The 16953-nt window shown below is 37.4% G+C and overlaps 1 protein-coding gene across 3 annotated transcripts in view; it reads right to left on the bottom strand.

Moving 5' to 3' along the window:
• Window positions 1-10896, bottom strand: part of SH3RF1 (SH3 domain containing ring finger 1) — a 60645-nt gene extending 49749 nt beyond the window's left edge. For all 3 annotated transcript variants that reach the window (XM_007429821.4, XM_088132461.1, XM_025167697.2), the window contains exons 1-2: window positions 10435-10896; window positions 8310-8777 (exon numbers count right to left, since the gene is read on the bottom strand). In XM_007429821.4, the coding sequence (XP_007429883.1) occupies window positions 8310-8690 (381 nt within the window). In that variant the 5' untranslated portion in view covers window positions 8691-8777; window positions 10435-10896. The remainder of the gene's footprint in view (window positions 1-8309; window positions 8778-10434) is intronic.
• Between the last annotated feature and the right edge of the window lie 6057 nt (window positions 10897-16953).

The raw sequence follows: 16953 nt of genomic DNA, 5'->3' as shown, positions 1-16953 counted from the left end.
CTTGTTTTGAATTGTGCCTACCTGCTCAGAAAAAAATGCAGAGTAATGAAGCAATGGTGGAGTACAACTTCCTTTCTTGTAAATAGTTTTTTGTGAGTTACCACACCTCCTATTGCAGCCATTTTTTGAAAGAAGCCTTAATGTATTCTCAAATTCAAAATATGCCTACTGACCCAAACAGATTGGGGATTCCTTTTCCAAACCTACTATAAATAATATTAACACATAAACACAATTGGGAAAAATATTTTAGTCTAAAATAGGATTTTTTTGCAGAAACTTTCAGTATACAGAATTGGATCTGGATTTAGCATAATAATTTATAACACATACATCTCAGTCATGTCAATGGCTTAGTCTAAGTATAATTAAATCTGGATTTAATCCATAATGTCCTTGAATCACACTCTATCATACAATTGAATTAAATATTATTTTTGGTTTCTAGAAGACAGAAAAAGGGATCTAATAGAGTATGGTTCTGATATAAACACCACTCCCTACCTGCACCTGCAGACTCGGCAGTGCAGGGATGAGACTTAATGAAAGTAAGTCTAACCCCCAAATTATCATGTTTTGGATGCAGAGGAATATAGAGAATCAATTTCCCATTTTCCCTCATGGAAAGAAGTAGTGTGCTCTTTCCTCCACTGCAGAAGATGCACGGCAAACAAATTACGAGGAGTCATTTCATACTTTCCTGGTTCAGTAGGAAAGGGTCAGCTCCTACATTAACATGCATTTACTTCATCATGTTCCACCTTTTACAAATAAAAAATGCACAGGCAAAATGGAGCAGACTCTGCTGGTGTGCAGAAAAGGACCAACAAAACATGGACAATCTGGAGAAAGCCCAGCTGGGAATGCAGGAACAATTTTAAGGGAGGCTATGAAGCTTTATACACTGACAAGTTAGACTGACTAGTTCTTATCCCTGACAGAAGGCTCATGCAGCAAGAATTAGATTTTCCATATAGTCATGTGCTTAAAGAAAACTGCAAACTTTAATTTATAGTGCAAAAGAAAGATATTACAATCTTACAAAAGTCATCATATACCTCACACAATATTGTGTAACACCAAGATTATTATATAATCAATTGAATATTTCAGAAAATTATGCATCCAAGCAATAATCCAAACAACATAATTCTACCCATATTTACTCATCCATAATCTTCTTTTCAATGGAATTTAGTACCTGGAACATCTGTTTAGAATTGCAGTCAAAATTGTTCCAAAGCAAATCAATAAAGTAGGCACTCACAGCATATATTAAAAAAAAAAAAACCTTCAGGAAAATGTAACATACTAAAGGGGATAAAAAATTCCATCATGTATGGCTTTTACAAATTTTTAAAACTGTGATAATGTTATGTATTATTATATTAGGAGAAGATCAAAGTAGTAATCTATATCACTTCTATACTTTTTTGTACTTGCAAATCTACTCCCTTCTAATTTTAATAATTTCTCCTTTCATGGATACTCATAGTATGTACACATTTGATTTACTTTATAGTAAAATAAAATGGAAATTATGGCTTTCTCATTGCCAGTGCCATTCAGAAACCTATACTCTTTATTTAGGTAAATGCCAAAACGTTGAGAGAAGGTTTGTGTGAGTGGGACTGTGAAAGCAGATATCACTTAATATTGATGGTGCTAGACTATGCATGTCTTCTCAAAAGTAAATTGAATAGATTTCAAATGGACTTACTTTCAAGTTAAAGGTGTATAGGACTATACTCCAATTTACATTATAGTCCTGTAAGTATGTACAGAAGTACAGTCTAAGAATTAGAACAAGAGATTAATACTACACAGATAAATCAGCTACAGATTTTAAGAGGGTTAAAAAAGGGGCAAAATTCAGTAAGGTGACAAATGGTTTTTTTTATTTCACCTTATAACCATAATCTAGACAAATTAAGACACCAAGGACTGCCATCATAGATTCTCTCTGGACACGGTGCAGCTCATGAAGAGTAGTTATTGCAAATTGCTCTTAAAAATATTTAAAATGTTATCCACAAATTCTTTTTAAATCTTAGTTTAAAGGACAGAAATTCTAATTAGCAGATATGAAATATTTTTCGTATATTTTTCATATATATAAAAAAAAAATATTATTTTTATTGAACATATTATTTCTGATTCTATGCATGTATAACATTGCAAATGAAAGAGCAAAATGCTATAATCTCATGTATTCTAGTCTAATGCATTCTTATTAAATCTTCATGAATCTACCTTTTTCCCCTTAAGGCAAGTAGATATTTAAAATGTCTTCAATGACACAGAGAAATCTAATATATGTCAGAGTTATGCTTTTAAACTAGGTGAAAACTAAGTTTAAAATGTTCCATGTCAGTACTGTATACACATAGTAAAGATAAGGGGAATCCATGTATAATTAAAAGTACATAGGAACCAGAAATCCAAAAGGAAAACATCTTACATAAGGGGAACATTCCTGAATTAAGTTTAAAAATGTCAGTGTAATATTGAATACACTGGATATACAAACATACTTCTCTGTTTCTAATTAACTTCATTTGAAGACTTAAAAATGTACTTGGAACATCAAGTACATATACAGTGGTACCTCTAGTTACGAACTTAATCCGTTCCGTGACTCTGGTTGCAACTCGAGTTGGTCTCAAGTCAAGGTAAAATTTCCCATAAGGTTCAATGTAAATATGGCTAATCCGCCCTCCGAATTTGGTTGCACCCCGAGGTAAATTTCCCCATAAGGTTCAATGTAAATACGGCTAAACAGTTCTGAAACATATGCATTTTATTTTTAAACCTCAAAAACATGAAAAAAAAGTACAGTACAGCACAGTATGAAGAGGGAGAATGGGGTGGGGAGGCAGTTATTGTTTGGAAGGAGAGTCCCCCTCCAAAGGGACATCGGGGAGATCTCCTTCAGGGGTTTCCTCTCTTCTTTGCCTCTTAGCTGCAGGCTCAGTTCTGGGGAAAAACCTGTCTAAAGTCAGTTGCCAGCCTGCTCTGCATTTTCTTTGGAGCCATGCTGACAAGCACACCAAAAACCTTCCAAACGCCACAAAACACACAAGCCTCACTGAACGTCTCCTTGCTACCGTGATCTCGCCCACAGGAAGCCGCGATGGCATGGCAGCGGGGCAAATGGCCGCGGATCCGGTTCGTTACTCGAGGTGGAGTTCGCAAGTAGAGGTAAATTTTTGGGGCCAGAGCTGGTCATATCTCAAAAAATTCGTAAGGAGGGGCGTTCGTAACTAGAGGTACCACTGTATAGCTGATGTATATTAACAAGTCAGAAACAATAACATTGGGTCAATGACAGTGATGATGAAATCATGTTCAAATATTAAGTTGCACACATTCTATGTTACTCTACATTTTCTCTAACCTGGACATCCATATACAAAAAGAGCCCCCTCCAAATAACTCATTCCAATAGAGATAGCAGAACTATAATTTTGATGTTTATTTTTCAGAAAATAAATACAGCACTATCACAAAACTTTAATCCAGCATTTAAAAAGTATTATTTAAAAAGTATTATCTAAAAACATGTGAAATAAGATCCATGCCTGCATTGTTGGTATTCAGAAAACTTGTGAAAATTTTGTTATTTCAAGTATCATTTTGGGACTAAGGTAGATGTGGTTGATTGTACTGGGATGACTGAATTATGATTATGTATTTGGTAGATGATGATTAATGCATGATTATTATTTGCATTATATTTTATATTATATTTTTGTGAGTGCTTAGAAACAGAACAAATTGAGTGGCATAATAGCATCAGTAAATAAGCTAGTATAAATATTAAGTAAGAATAAAAAAATAAACTTGGTTAAGTCTTTCCTTAAGGAATAATCAGACTATTCAATTCATTCAAAATTGCAGCTGTTATTAGATTCCCCAGTAGCTGAATTCCATAATTCCATAAATTCTAGTGCTTGGTTAAATAAGTCTTCTGAAATCCCAGTTTCCAGTATGAAGCGGTATGTATGTTTGACACCTTTAGGTTCTATTTTGGAAACTGCCATTTCCATCTTTTTCACCGAAATCTCACTTTCAACCTACTTGGGCAGTAGATCTGTCCGAAATCTAGCATATATAAAGAATGAGGAGGGGAGCTGTCAAGGGAACTCTGACCATAAACATTACCAATAAAACATTCAAAAACTTCTAAATTAAATATGAGATGGGTGAACAATTCCTACATGCTGAAGAAAAGAATATTTTTCTCACTTTGTGCCATCTTTAGAGGTATTTGAAGACACTGAAAAATTCTCACCACTATTTCAGTCTGAGACAAAAATTTATCATTTGTTTCTTTTAGATCTGGCATCATAGCAATCATATCATACTGATGCTGTTTGTACAAGAAAGCAGTGAGCAAAGTGTTCACCACTTCCAAGTATATACATACTTCATTCCTAAGGGAAGATGGCAACCATAACAGCGCAAACACCATCCATTTGTACATGTGTGTGATATCAAAACACTACAAAACACTACAAAAGGATGGGGCTTCAATTGTGCTGTTGCTGCTGCCATCTTGCCTGTTTTAACACCCCTATGGATGCTGATATGAGGAATCCCTGTTGGTATTTAGAATACGCCAAGTAATTCTCTCAGCCCAACTCACTTCACAGGGTTGTTGTTGTGAAGAAAATAGGAGGAAGGAGTATTAGTATGTTTGCTGCCTTGAGTTGTTTATAAAAAAATAAAGGTGGGATTTAAAAAAAAAATCTAATCTAAAAAAATTCACAAATCAGGATATTTCCTAAGAAATCAAGCATAATTCCTATCATAGCAAAACTAGAAATAATCACTCTATTTTTTCATTTACAGAAATGCTGATGCACAGAATATGACAGATCTGAGACAGAAATTATTAGTGGAATGGAAGAGGAACCTAGAGTGGAACAATATATGGAAAACATCAGATCTCTAACTGAACTAAGAAAAAGGAAAGACAAGCTATAACAGAAAGGACAAGAAAGAAGCATGAATAAAATTTCTTAACTTCATAGAAACCAGGCTGAACCTATCTGATGAAAAAATATAACAAGCTATACAAAACATTCTTATTGGCTGTATACTACATGAAAAGTCAGCCTTTAAAAAGGCCATAAAATGCTTTTTTTTCCCTGCAAGTTTAATTACTTTTAGCAGTAGAACTTTGAAAGCAACATATGATGTGAACATGATACTATTTTACACATTTACTATGAACAATAATTTAAAACTGGCTAAAGATATCCTTTGTTTTCCTCAATCACAACTGAGACATGATATAAAAATGAAATATCACTGCACTTCCTTTTCTGCAAAGCATATAGAAATAAAAGTTGCCTAGTGTTCCAGAACAGATCCCAAAAAGCAAGATAGTCAGCACTTTTATTATTTTTCTCCAAAAGTTTTGAAAAAAATTGATTTAATTAACTGCACAGAATGCTAACACTCTTTAAAATATTTATACGTTATTTTTTTTAAAAAAATGTGTTGGTATAGCATATGTATAAACAGGATAAGTGTTAAACCAACTACTTTGGATTATTGTAACTGCTTTTTTTTAGTTTATTTTCAACCTCTATCCTTTGTACTGGTATGGTACAACCTTGAATGTTTCTAGAAGACTCAAGAACACGTGTAAATATCTTTCTTTGACGTGATCTATTATGGAGGACAACTGTTTCTGAAAATTGTTTTACAATTTAGATACAAGGCAGGGAAAAAGTCCTTTAAAAAATACTTTTGTATACTACATTCAAAAGGGCATTTCTGAATAGGACATGTTTATCAGGTTTGGCCTGGCACTGGAAGCAAATTGTTTAGACATATTACATTGAAACAAAGGTAGACAAATCTCCAGATGTTTTAGATTACAATTCCCATAACTCTGATTCCTGCTCACGCTAGCTCCATGTTGCTTACCTCTCCACTATAATATAAAAAGGATCCTGCAGCTTCTGAATCTTGGTAGAGTAAGCCCTTTTCTTAGCAACCGGTTGCAACTCTATGGGGAGCCAATCTCTACAGGATATACTAGTGTATGTTCTAAATATCAGAAAGTCAAGCAACTAAATAAAAAATACTTTTAATACTTGAGTGCTTTTAAGCCTTTGTTCACTCCTTATATTACTTGAACTATTCCTCAGCCTTAATACAATGCATTCTTCAAAACTGATGAAGCACTTAATCACTGCACAGCAAATTCAAACCATACCCAGAGGCAGTACACATACAAATTTTACTGGATGAGGAGCAAACCTTTTTAAGGAATCTAATCTGACCTGCCACTAAGCAAGTCATCTTATGAAATTATGTTTTCAATTAATTTCTGGATAAAGCTGTAATAAATGTAACTACTCTGATACATTCAAGAATATGAATTGCCAAAAAATTAAGTCAAACCTAGGGTCTTGAAGCAATACTGTGTCAGCGGGCAGGGGAGGATTCTGAAAATCTCTGGAAAATTCTACAGAATAATTTGAAATTGAAAAAGAGGTGGTCAGAAGACACCCTTTTTCTTAATTTTAACTAGATCCCTCACTTCCATAATTGCCACTATTTTGCATCTGTTAGATCAAATTAAAAAGAAATTCTAGTTTATTTAGCAATCCTCGGTATGAGAATATGAGTACTGACAATTCATACTGCAAGGAACCAAAAACATTTTAATCCTTAAATAGAACCATTAAACTTTAAGGGAGTTGGCAGCATATAGGTTTTTCTAAATTAAAAAATAATGTGGACATACATGAAAAACCACCTAGCGTTCTGTTATCCAGTGCAAGAAAGAGGCAGGAATTTTGTTGCTCTTGCATTCTCAGTAACTTTGTTGTTGATAGTAAAGTTGGAAGACTTCGTTGGCTGACTGACTAGAGTCTTCCTTGACTGTTGTTCTAGAGAAGCATCTGATTCGTCTTAGCCATACAGAAACTAAAAGGCAGAAATCTGGCAAATTCAATTTTTGATTTAGGCCACTAAAGCCAAGCAAAAACTGGACAAAGTTACTCACAACTAGTCAGTGAAGAATAATATTAAGAACTGAAGTTTAGCACAAACACCATGTGAAATTCTACATTTTAACTTTATTTATATGGAAAGTATAACAGTTAGGAAAAAAGGAAACTCTCTGTCAAGCTTAACTCTTGGCAACTTCCCATAAAATGGAAAACTGTTCTGAATTCCCAATTTAGACTACAGCCTTGATATTTCCTGGAGGTCTTCCATCCAAGTATTTGTCAGGTCTAATCCTGTTTAGTTCCCAAACACTAAGACATATTTTAGATCTCTAGCCTAAAAAAATAAGTACCCTCTCTCTCTCCCATACACTCACAAAGATTCATAGGTTCTCACCAAAGCATTCTACCTGGTCCTTTTCATTATTAAGTTTAACTATAGCAGTTCATATGTAACTTTAAGGTCAAAAATTGAAGTGCAAAATGCAGAAGAACAGCTGCCAATAGCATCTACTGTCCAGGGAGAAAAAGCAGGCGTAAGAAACAATGCATTCTTACGCTAAAGAAACAAATTATTTATCAACCACCATTATGTGTTATTCAGGCGGGAATATATCATAGGCTTGGAAGAGTCCATGGTGATAATCTAATTCAGGGATATTAATCTAATTCAGCCAAATGCATGCTCTGCAGGGGTAAATGATGAGGAATAACCATGATGCAAATGTCACAACTTATATACTTGTGTCCAACTTTGGAGTGCAAGTATATAATGGCAGCATTTGCATGGTGACATTGTGCATGTGCTGCCATTTTGGTATCACCAGTTTGCTGCAGATGCCACTGCCTACAAGTATTTTTGGATAACAGTTGCCATCAGTCACTGCAGCATTGAGTCCAAGAACTAGAATGCAAGATGAAACTACAGTATAACACCCCTGGGAAATTGTCATCCAATTTCTTCCTAATTTCTTCAGCAAAGTAACCCAGCTCCCAAGGTAGTCAATTCCATTGACAAATAACTAATTCCATTACAAATATTTCCTAAAGCTTAACCAAAAGTTGTTTCCTTGCAATTTTTATTTCTAGATTCTGCCCCAGCTTGCTGGAGCAAGAGAATTAGTGCACTCAATCCTCCATGTGACCCCCTTCAGGTATTTGAAGGTTACTATGTTTAATTTTCTTTCCATTAAGCTAAAATACTGTTGAGTGTTCCAGCTGACCCATCCGAATGACCATCAATTGATTCATCACACCATAATTCTACTTTCCTTGGATTATCAAACCTCCCAAAAGAGTATGTGTTCCACTTATATTATTTGCATGTTAGTCACTTACCCTAACAGGCGGACTTCGTGCTTGTACTCTCTGTTGCTGGACACTTTGAGAACTCTGGAGATCTTTTGGAATGCAGTTAACAATAGTGCTAGTTTGGGCCCTTAATGAATTTGTGCAAGTCATTAAATTAATAGATTTCCGAGGCCTTTGTTTGATGCCATCTAGTAGTCGAACGAGCAAAATATTACTAGGAAGTTCATCAACACTGCAGTCTACTAACGTCCTGCATTCAGGACAACGAAGCTCATTGCGTGAACTCACAATGCCCAAGAGACATCGTTTACAAAATGTATGTTGACAAGGCAAGACTTTTGCAGAAGCATCCAGACGTTCTAAACAGACAGGACACTCTAACAGATCCAATAAGACCGACTCATCCATTTTATCTAGTTAACTGAGAAATAATTCATATTCTTTCTGAACATGTTAAGCAACTCATGTTATATCCATGCCTCTTCACTCTTCTTTCTGAAAGTTGTAAAGGGGAAAAAAAAAACATTAATAGCAACAGAAAATGGAGAAAGCCATTCCAACAGCAAAAGACTTTTTTCTTTCAAACAGCCTAACAAACCAGTAACCTTAAAAACAAAAGTTTTTGTAAACAAAAATCTTTTAAAAGTATTCTTGTCTAATGTGAAGTCCAGATTCATTGCTTTAATTATACATCTGGGGATATGATGTATGTCAGGAACAAGTTTTTATATTAGCTTTCTCTACAGCTTCTATAACAGTAAAATTTTGCACGCTAGGGGATGTAAAAGGACAAATCTTATTAGTGCCTCCTTAACTGACGTAGGATCATTAGGAGGGATTGTTGTGCCTTTCAAGAGAGGAAGTCAATATAATGGCCAAGATCACAGTATCATTAACTTTCAAACTCTCAGTTTACATAATCCACATTAATTACTGCTGCCACCAATCTTTATCTCTCTCCATATTTTCAAACTATGGAATTTAAGTCATTTTCCTTTCTATAACAAAATTTAAAATCTGTATGCAGTATGTTTAAATTCAATTTAAATAGGAAAACAGCTATGAAAAATAAATAGCTTGATCACCAAAATTTGGTACTAAAACAAAAAGAGATCCAATTACTAAAAGCAATATACTACAGTTAACAATTCTCTCTTAAAATTCACATGCTAAAATTGGAGAAGCTGACAGAAGCTAGTCAAACTTTCACCCAAGAGAAAAAGAAAGATGTGCTATGGTAGACATTATACTCCAATAAGCCATCAATATATTTATTAAAGAGTTCTGGTCAGAATTTCAAGAGCAATAGCTCACAAAAATCTAATCCCACTCAGCAAATGTAATTTTTCAGCAATCTGATCAAAAATTAAAATATTATTCTCATTGGCAAGGCTATTTTAAAGAGTAGATCCATTGTACAGACAGATGTTACTTAAATTATTTTCACAGCTATCCATTCTAAAATACATATACCAAAGATGAGACAGTAACAGAAGGTTCCTAGCACAGGATAACAGCCAACAGCCAACACAGAGACAAGAAGATGATGCCTGATGATTTGATTAGAAACATGATACTTCACGAAGAGTTCACTCCAAGGCCAAATAACTGAGGAAAACCCTTCAGCTGCTTCAAATGCATATAGGAAAAACGTTAATATTTTATTTCGGGTGAAGACAAAACAACAGGAACAACAATGGAACCAAACGTAACAGAAAGAAAGCCGTGCTTTTGAGACCTGGACAGTGTAAATTAAACATTATGGCTTCCCGTACGTGCTTAGGATGCGTTATAGAGATGTGCAGCTCAACATGCGACAGAGACGAAATCTGTCTCCATAAGCAAGAGGCGAGACAAGACTCTTCCTTTCCTTGGGAAATAGACGTATTGCCAGGAGACCGCTGGAGGGCTAATACGGTCTCTACCAAGATTTTAGTGGCGGTCTCTCGTTACCAAAGGCGGACGACCCGAAGGCAGGAGTCGCTAATACCGCACTAGACGCGGTGGAAAGGGAGTCATCCCTGGGGAGCGTCCCCACGGCCACTGCAGAGCCTTACTGCGGCCCGGGTGCGAAGCGTCGCTTCCAGGTACCAAGAGTCGGAGAGGACACTCACGATCCACATCACCTCCACTTCCCCTTTCCAGAACTCACCATCTCCGTGGCCGTTGGCGCGAGACGAGGAGTGCCCCCTTTCCCCTCAGCCCTCGCGCTTTCGCGCCTCTTTGTTCCCGCGAGGAGTTGCCGCCGCGCTCAGCCCCTCCGCCCCAGCACAGAAGAAGCTCCTCTCTGCGCTTCTGTTCTTTCCGCCCCTCCCTACTTCCTTCCTTCCTTTCCTCCCCAAAAGGGGGCTGACGCGGGAGGCCGCCCCGCCTGAAGGAAGGACCTGGCTCTGAGATGGAGGAGACGGACCGCGAGCAGGACTCTCGGCACGCAAGCCGTCCTTCCCGCCCGTCTGCTACTTCCTGGAACTCCCGCTTCCCTGGGCGGGAGGAGCCTGGGGTGCCTCCCGCACACGGCCCCCGAGAGGGAGACGACGGGGGGCGGGGAGCGAGCGAGGGTTGTGCTCCCTTTGGTAGACCAGCCGTCTCTCCCTTCCCTCAGAACATCCTGGCTCCCGCCCTTCAGCTGCCCCAGGCTAGTGCCTGGATCCGGCCCATCCGCTCGCCCACTCTTTTCCTTCAGGCGGCTCGGCGCGGCTCTCCTCTCCCTGCCTGCCTGCCTCCCTCCCTCCTCCGGTACAGGGTCCCTGTAGTTGGAAGCACTTCTGAATCTTTAGTCACTGCTGCTGGGAAAGGCTTCCCCGCCATTTCCGCATACTTGCTTGTCTCACCCCACTGGCTCAAGCATGGATCAGGCAAGCTGACAGCGTTTGGAGAGACTTTCAAGTGCACGGGCCCAGTAAGTAAGAGCCCTTTCCGAGTTGCCCTGCTATGCAGAGCAGAGCCGGAAGATCAGGTGAAATGCAGACGGATACACTCGGTGCCAAGAAAGCTTCATATTACCACCAGCATGGAAAATAAGAGAGAGGGGCCCTTAGTAGGAGAGATTCAGATGTAATCCTTTATTAAGAAAAGCACTGATCTGCTTTGGGTAGTAAGGACCAAAAGACATGTAAGATACTGGGAACAATACCTCCAAACTGCTTTGGTCCTTATGAATGGCCATAGAATATATCACTGGGCTGTTCAATGGATTGCAAGGGAGGCAGCAGTCCAAATTCTGGGGTGCCCTTATGTGTGGAACAGTGCTGTGGGGCTTCTAGCAAACTTCCTCCACTGACTGATTTGCTGTGTTTTTCACTGTAGTTGTAGAATGGATGATTCCATATTGGGAGGCAGTCATGAAACAAATCAGGTCCTGGGCTCCCTTCCCCAAACAAAAGTGCTGCTGTGTCTTGTTTTCCCACATTCTTTTCTGCTGCTTGAGAGCACCTTTGCCGCATCCCCACAATTGTTTTTAAATTATTAAAGGAAGAATAAAGAAAGGGTGCTGCCTAATTGCCATTTTAGTGATCCTCTTAGCCAGCTGGTGGGAGTGCTGGGCAGCTCAAGGAAGGGAAGATGAAAATGCTTGCAGAGTGTCACATGATGACACAAAAATACTGAAAATTTGAGAAGTGGCTGTTGGCCATACGGAAGGGAAGGGTCACTGATAGGCATAAAATAATGGGTTATTACTACCCCTGCAAAAAATTTCAAAATAAGTGCCAGTTCCTTTTCTGTATTAAGCATGGGAAATTAGAACGAGTGTTTAATAATTCATGTTACAATCTATTTATTCAGGGGATGGGTCACTGAAGTTGACATAGCATTGGGTATTTAGAACATTCCTGATGACAAATCATGACTGCATCATTTCCATTTGCATGTATGTCTGAATTCAGAACTATACACGACTATCATAATACCCAGTGTGAGCCTTTTTTTTTTTTTTTGAGAAAGCAATCAATGCACTTGACTGAAAGAATCAGATAATGGTAGATAAGTAATAGAAGGATGGTAGAGAATGCAAAAATGCCATTGTATCCATATATTGTATGCTGTTCCTTTGGAATAGTGTCAATAGAGAGAGGAACCAAGTTCACCTCAGCTGAGATTTACTTGATGGACCAATGTTTGAGATTAGGAGTGAAGAATGGGCCTGAGACCTTTCTCCATTTTGAAATATACAGTGTACAAAATTTACAGTATGGTTGAAAGCTCCTTTGAATATAATTCATTGTGAACTACCTGAGTTTCACCACATTGTTTAGACTTCTAGGATTTCTATCCCCATGAAATCAGTGACAGGTCCTAAAAGCAATTAATTATATATTCCATGTCACATATTCCTAATATTATTTAAGAAATAAAATGGAAATCTGGGGATAAATTCAAACAATTTATAGTAAAATGGATTCAACCACTGAATAGGATAGAAAACAACACCCGTAATTAAATATGATTCATTTCTATATCTGTTTGAATGACTGAAAAACAAGGATAATGCAACATAAAACTCTGGTGTGGCTTGAAAAAGGATTTGTATTTTGATCTTTGACCTAAATAATCTTCATGTCCAACTAAAAACAACACACAGTTGCATGCAACAACTTAAGTTAAATTGTATGTTCAGTGAATCCCTATGTGAACAAAAACTGACACAACCTCTTCATGGTACAAAGTTAAACCCGACAAATTTCTACAAATTAGAAATTAACAATTTATGTGCAATTATGTAGTAGTAGTAGTAGTAGTAGTAGTAATAAAAAAAAAAAACTTCTGTGCCACATGCTGCCATCTTAGTTTATAGTGGGTGGAGGGAAACATACCCACCATGCCTTTGAACAGGCATTGACAATCACAAATCTAAAAATAGGGGAGCTGGCCTGTGAGGACAAGGGCATTTGGTTAGCAAGGCACAATGGACACAGGATAGAGGCTACAATCTGAAAGTCTAGTTTATGGGGCAAGGTGGTTGTTTTTTACACAGAGCAAGCAAGTTGGGGTCATTTGTAGGGGGTTAAACAGTGTCACATGAGAAGCACAACCAGGTGATTGAAGTCCTGCCCCTTTTTAACATGTCACATACATCACATGTACACAAAAAGGGGCCGAGTTTCAATTGTCCTTTATGCCTACCATTTTGACACTGGTGATTCCCTTGCAGATGCCCCCTGGAGCAAATACTATACTGTTTATCCTGCTTGTCAAAGGCTGGGGCGGGCACACCAGTGGTCAGTTACTGCTAGAAAGGTTGCACAAGAGATTGATTTAAAAGCAGAGATGCCACAGAACCAGAGTGATATAGTAGTAAGGAAATAAGGGGCTGGGAATCATTTGATGCTAAACTGTTAACTGTCATACTAACTACTACTGCTGAGGAGGAGCTCATTAGTTTTATTCCATGGGGGTGTCACATAGATTCTATTAAAACTGTAGGGGGTCCCAGCACCACAAACTTTGAGAATTCCTGCTTTACCTAATTGTAACTGTGTAAAAAATTTGAATACCTAAACAAAGTTAGTCTCAAACAGGAGGGATACTCTGTTACTAGAGTATTATTGCATTTTCCCAGTAATTTCAATTCGTTAGACCAGTATTTTTCAACCTTGGCAACTTTAAGATGTGTGGACTTCAACTCCCAGAATATGTGTGGACTCCCAGAATATGATTATCAGTAGCTAATTAGGATTTGGTATTCTGCTATATTCTAAAATTTACAAAACCTAGTTCTGTTATAACAAATCATGTTCATAATGAACAATTGCTTATTTGTAAGTCTCTGCTTACCATCAAATTACAATATTCCTTAATTCTATTCTCTCAAATTCAATGTTTTCCCCCGTTGTTCACTTTGAAATTTCTAGAAACCCTTTTAGATGACGACATATTTGTGTTTCCTTTTGTTTTTCTCCTTTTGCTAAATAATTCTTCACTGGGTTTTCACTCTATCAGTATTAAACATTTGGTTATGACTAATAATCCTTTCCTCCTTGTGGCAGACTTCTATTATCAGATGGATCAGTTTCTTACTATTTCCTTCCTTTCCACCCTATTTCTCACAGAATAACCCAACTTCATTGTTATAGATGTTCATCTTGTAATTATTATATAATATCCATCTATATGACAATTTGATATTGATGTTTATTTTACATAATTCCTAGTTGCTTTGAGGAACAATACGTTTTAAAACCATGTAAATGTGGATCAAAAAATGTTAGCCAGTTATATAACCACCACTCTGAAGATGGCAATGATAGAATCTCATTCCTCAGAAGAGTTAACAAGGCTACAGAAGCTACTGGAAAATTCATTCTGAAAAAGAATGTGATCCATAAGCAAGCCCATGTATTTATTTTATGAAAGCAAATATTGTCATTCAATGCATCCACAAAAGCTTTAAAAAAAAAAAAGACTTGGAGCTCTTTGATTTGCCTGTAATCATAATGGCCATATTGTAAGTAGATACTTCAGTGCTTTTCTAAGTGGGAAAGTTTGTTTTTAAAACTAGTATCTGAAAACTATTCATCTTGGCTAAGTATATTTCACTTATATTGTTAATTCTATTTGAACATTGGCATTTGAACATTCTTAAGTACATGAACATTTTCTCTGAAAAAAAAGTAAAACATATTGTGAATGGCCTATGGGGTCTGACTTTTGGTATACCATTTGTGTGTGTGTGTGTGTGTGTGTGTGCGCACGTGCACGCGCATTCATTCATTCATGGTTCCACCAGAGTTTTAATTCTGATTGGTAACTACATTGCTTAACTAGACCATATGAGTTCAAAGCAAAAGTAATTATGTATTAACATAACTGAATGAGTGTGTGAATTATTTTTTAAAAAATAGACTCCTACATTTTAAGCAATTAGAAAACACTAAAGTTAAGCAGTGCAAAGGGAGTAAAATTTTATATACACTGTAGTTGAAACAGTGCTTAAATAATGACAAACCTTTTGGTAAGGCTATGTCTTCACTTTGAAAGAGAAATACTTAGAAATACATAATGAGTCTCAGAAATTAAGTCACATTCCAGAGATCATCTTTAGCTGATTTCTACAATAACCGAGCAATACAATAATTTTTAGGTAACAAAATCTGGGGGTTAAAGCTGGGAAACTTACATAGACTGAACCTCTTTAATATAACTGAAAGGCCAGGTTTTGGTGACCAGCCAGAAAAGTACACAATGGATTACAAACATCCGGTAGGATTAGTTTCCTAAATGGGTTCCTATTTTGCATACATGCTACTTTAGACTCTCCCCGTACAAAGTGGTTTGCCTTGTTTTGTATTTGTGAATGTGTGTCCTTGTGAGTATAGGAGTGAAATACTGTTTGAAAAGAATATACCAGAAGTTCCACTGAATGTACAACGTGATTATATTTTGTTTGTATTATAGCCATAATCTGGCAATTTAGTTATTTTGAAGAGAATCCAGGATTTTTCTTGAGAGGAATTATGTTTGGAAAAGGATATTGAACTGTCAGACAAGTATATTGATTTTAGTACAGATTGCTTCAAGCAGTGTCTTCATCCTCCATAACCTCTTTCCGAGGAAAGAGATAACTATATATCAGTTTACATGCTTTCATTCCTCCAAGAATGAATCTGATTGTCCCATCTTTGTCTGGAAATGTCTGGAATCTGTAACTTTGTTTTAGGTTTTTCACTTGACAGACCTTCCTGATATATTTGGTTCCATTTCTTGTATTTCTTCTACTATAAATTTCTATAAGATAATTTAACTATACTTGTTCATAATTCACAAATTAAACAAGTGGTGGGCAGTCTTTTGCAAATTAGGGACTACACCATCAGAAGCTGTAGCTAGTGACTTTGTGATGTCACAAGTGTCAGTGGACTATTTTTTTCTGTTTGGGGGTGTATTGTGAGAGATATAGGAGGCAAGCTGGATGCTTGAAATCTTGCAGATTAAAATCGTACAGTTGGCTACAATTAGTCTGAATTGATGGTTGTGAGGAGTTCTTAAGGCATACAACAGATGCCAAGACTCCGCAAAGCTTAAAGTGCCTGTTTTGCCTTTTAAAACCCAATTTTAATGAGCTAATTGTTGAATGGGGGAATTTTCAGAGCATAGTAAAACCTTTAACTACTGGAAAAAATATACTAAGAAAAAAGCACTTTTGTAAACTGACTTTTTTCCTAAGCTTGGTGTGTGTGTGTGTGTGTGGTTATTGTTGGAAGTTGTGAAATTATTTGTTCAGGGAAGATACAGTGGTACCTCTAGTTACGAACGCCTCTGCTTACGAATTTTTCGAGATATGACCAGCTCCGAAATTTACCTCGACTTGCGAACTCCGCCTCAAGTTACGAACCGGATCCGCGGCCATTTGCCCTGCTGCCATGCGGTCGCGGCTTCCTGTGGGCGAGATCGCGGTAGCAAGGAGACGTTCGGTGAGGCTTGTGGTGTGTTTTGTGGCGTTTGGAAGGTTTTTGGTGTGCTTGTCAGCATGTCATTTCCGGAGGGTTATGCAGCGCAGGAAAAAACAACTGACTTTAGACAGGTTTTTCCCCAGAACTGAGCCTGCAGCTAAGAGGCAAAGAAGAGAGGAAACCCCTGAAGGAGATCTCCCCGATGTCCCTTTGGAGGGGGACTCTCCCTCCAAACAATTACTGCCTCCCCACCCCATTCTCCCTCTTCATACTGTGCTGTACTG

The sequence above is a fragment of the Python bivittatus genome, unplaced genomic scaffold (assembly GCF_059951505.1).
Source record: "Python bivittatus isolate LINGU-HERP-01145 unplaced genomic scaffold, Pbiv_v1 ctg000070_np1212, whole genome shotgun sequence".
NCBI classification, from domain to species: Eukaryota; Metazoa; Chordata; class Lepidosauria; order Squamata; family Pythonidae; genus Python; species Python bivittatus.
Note: the sequence above shows the minus strand (reverse complement) of the source record. Positions and strands in the feature narration are given on the sequence as shown.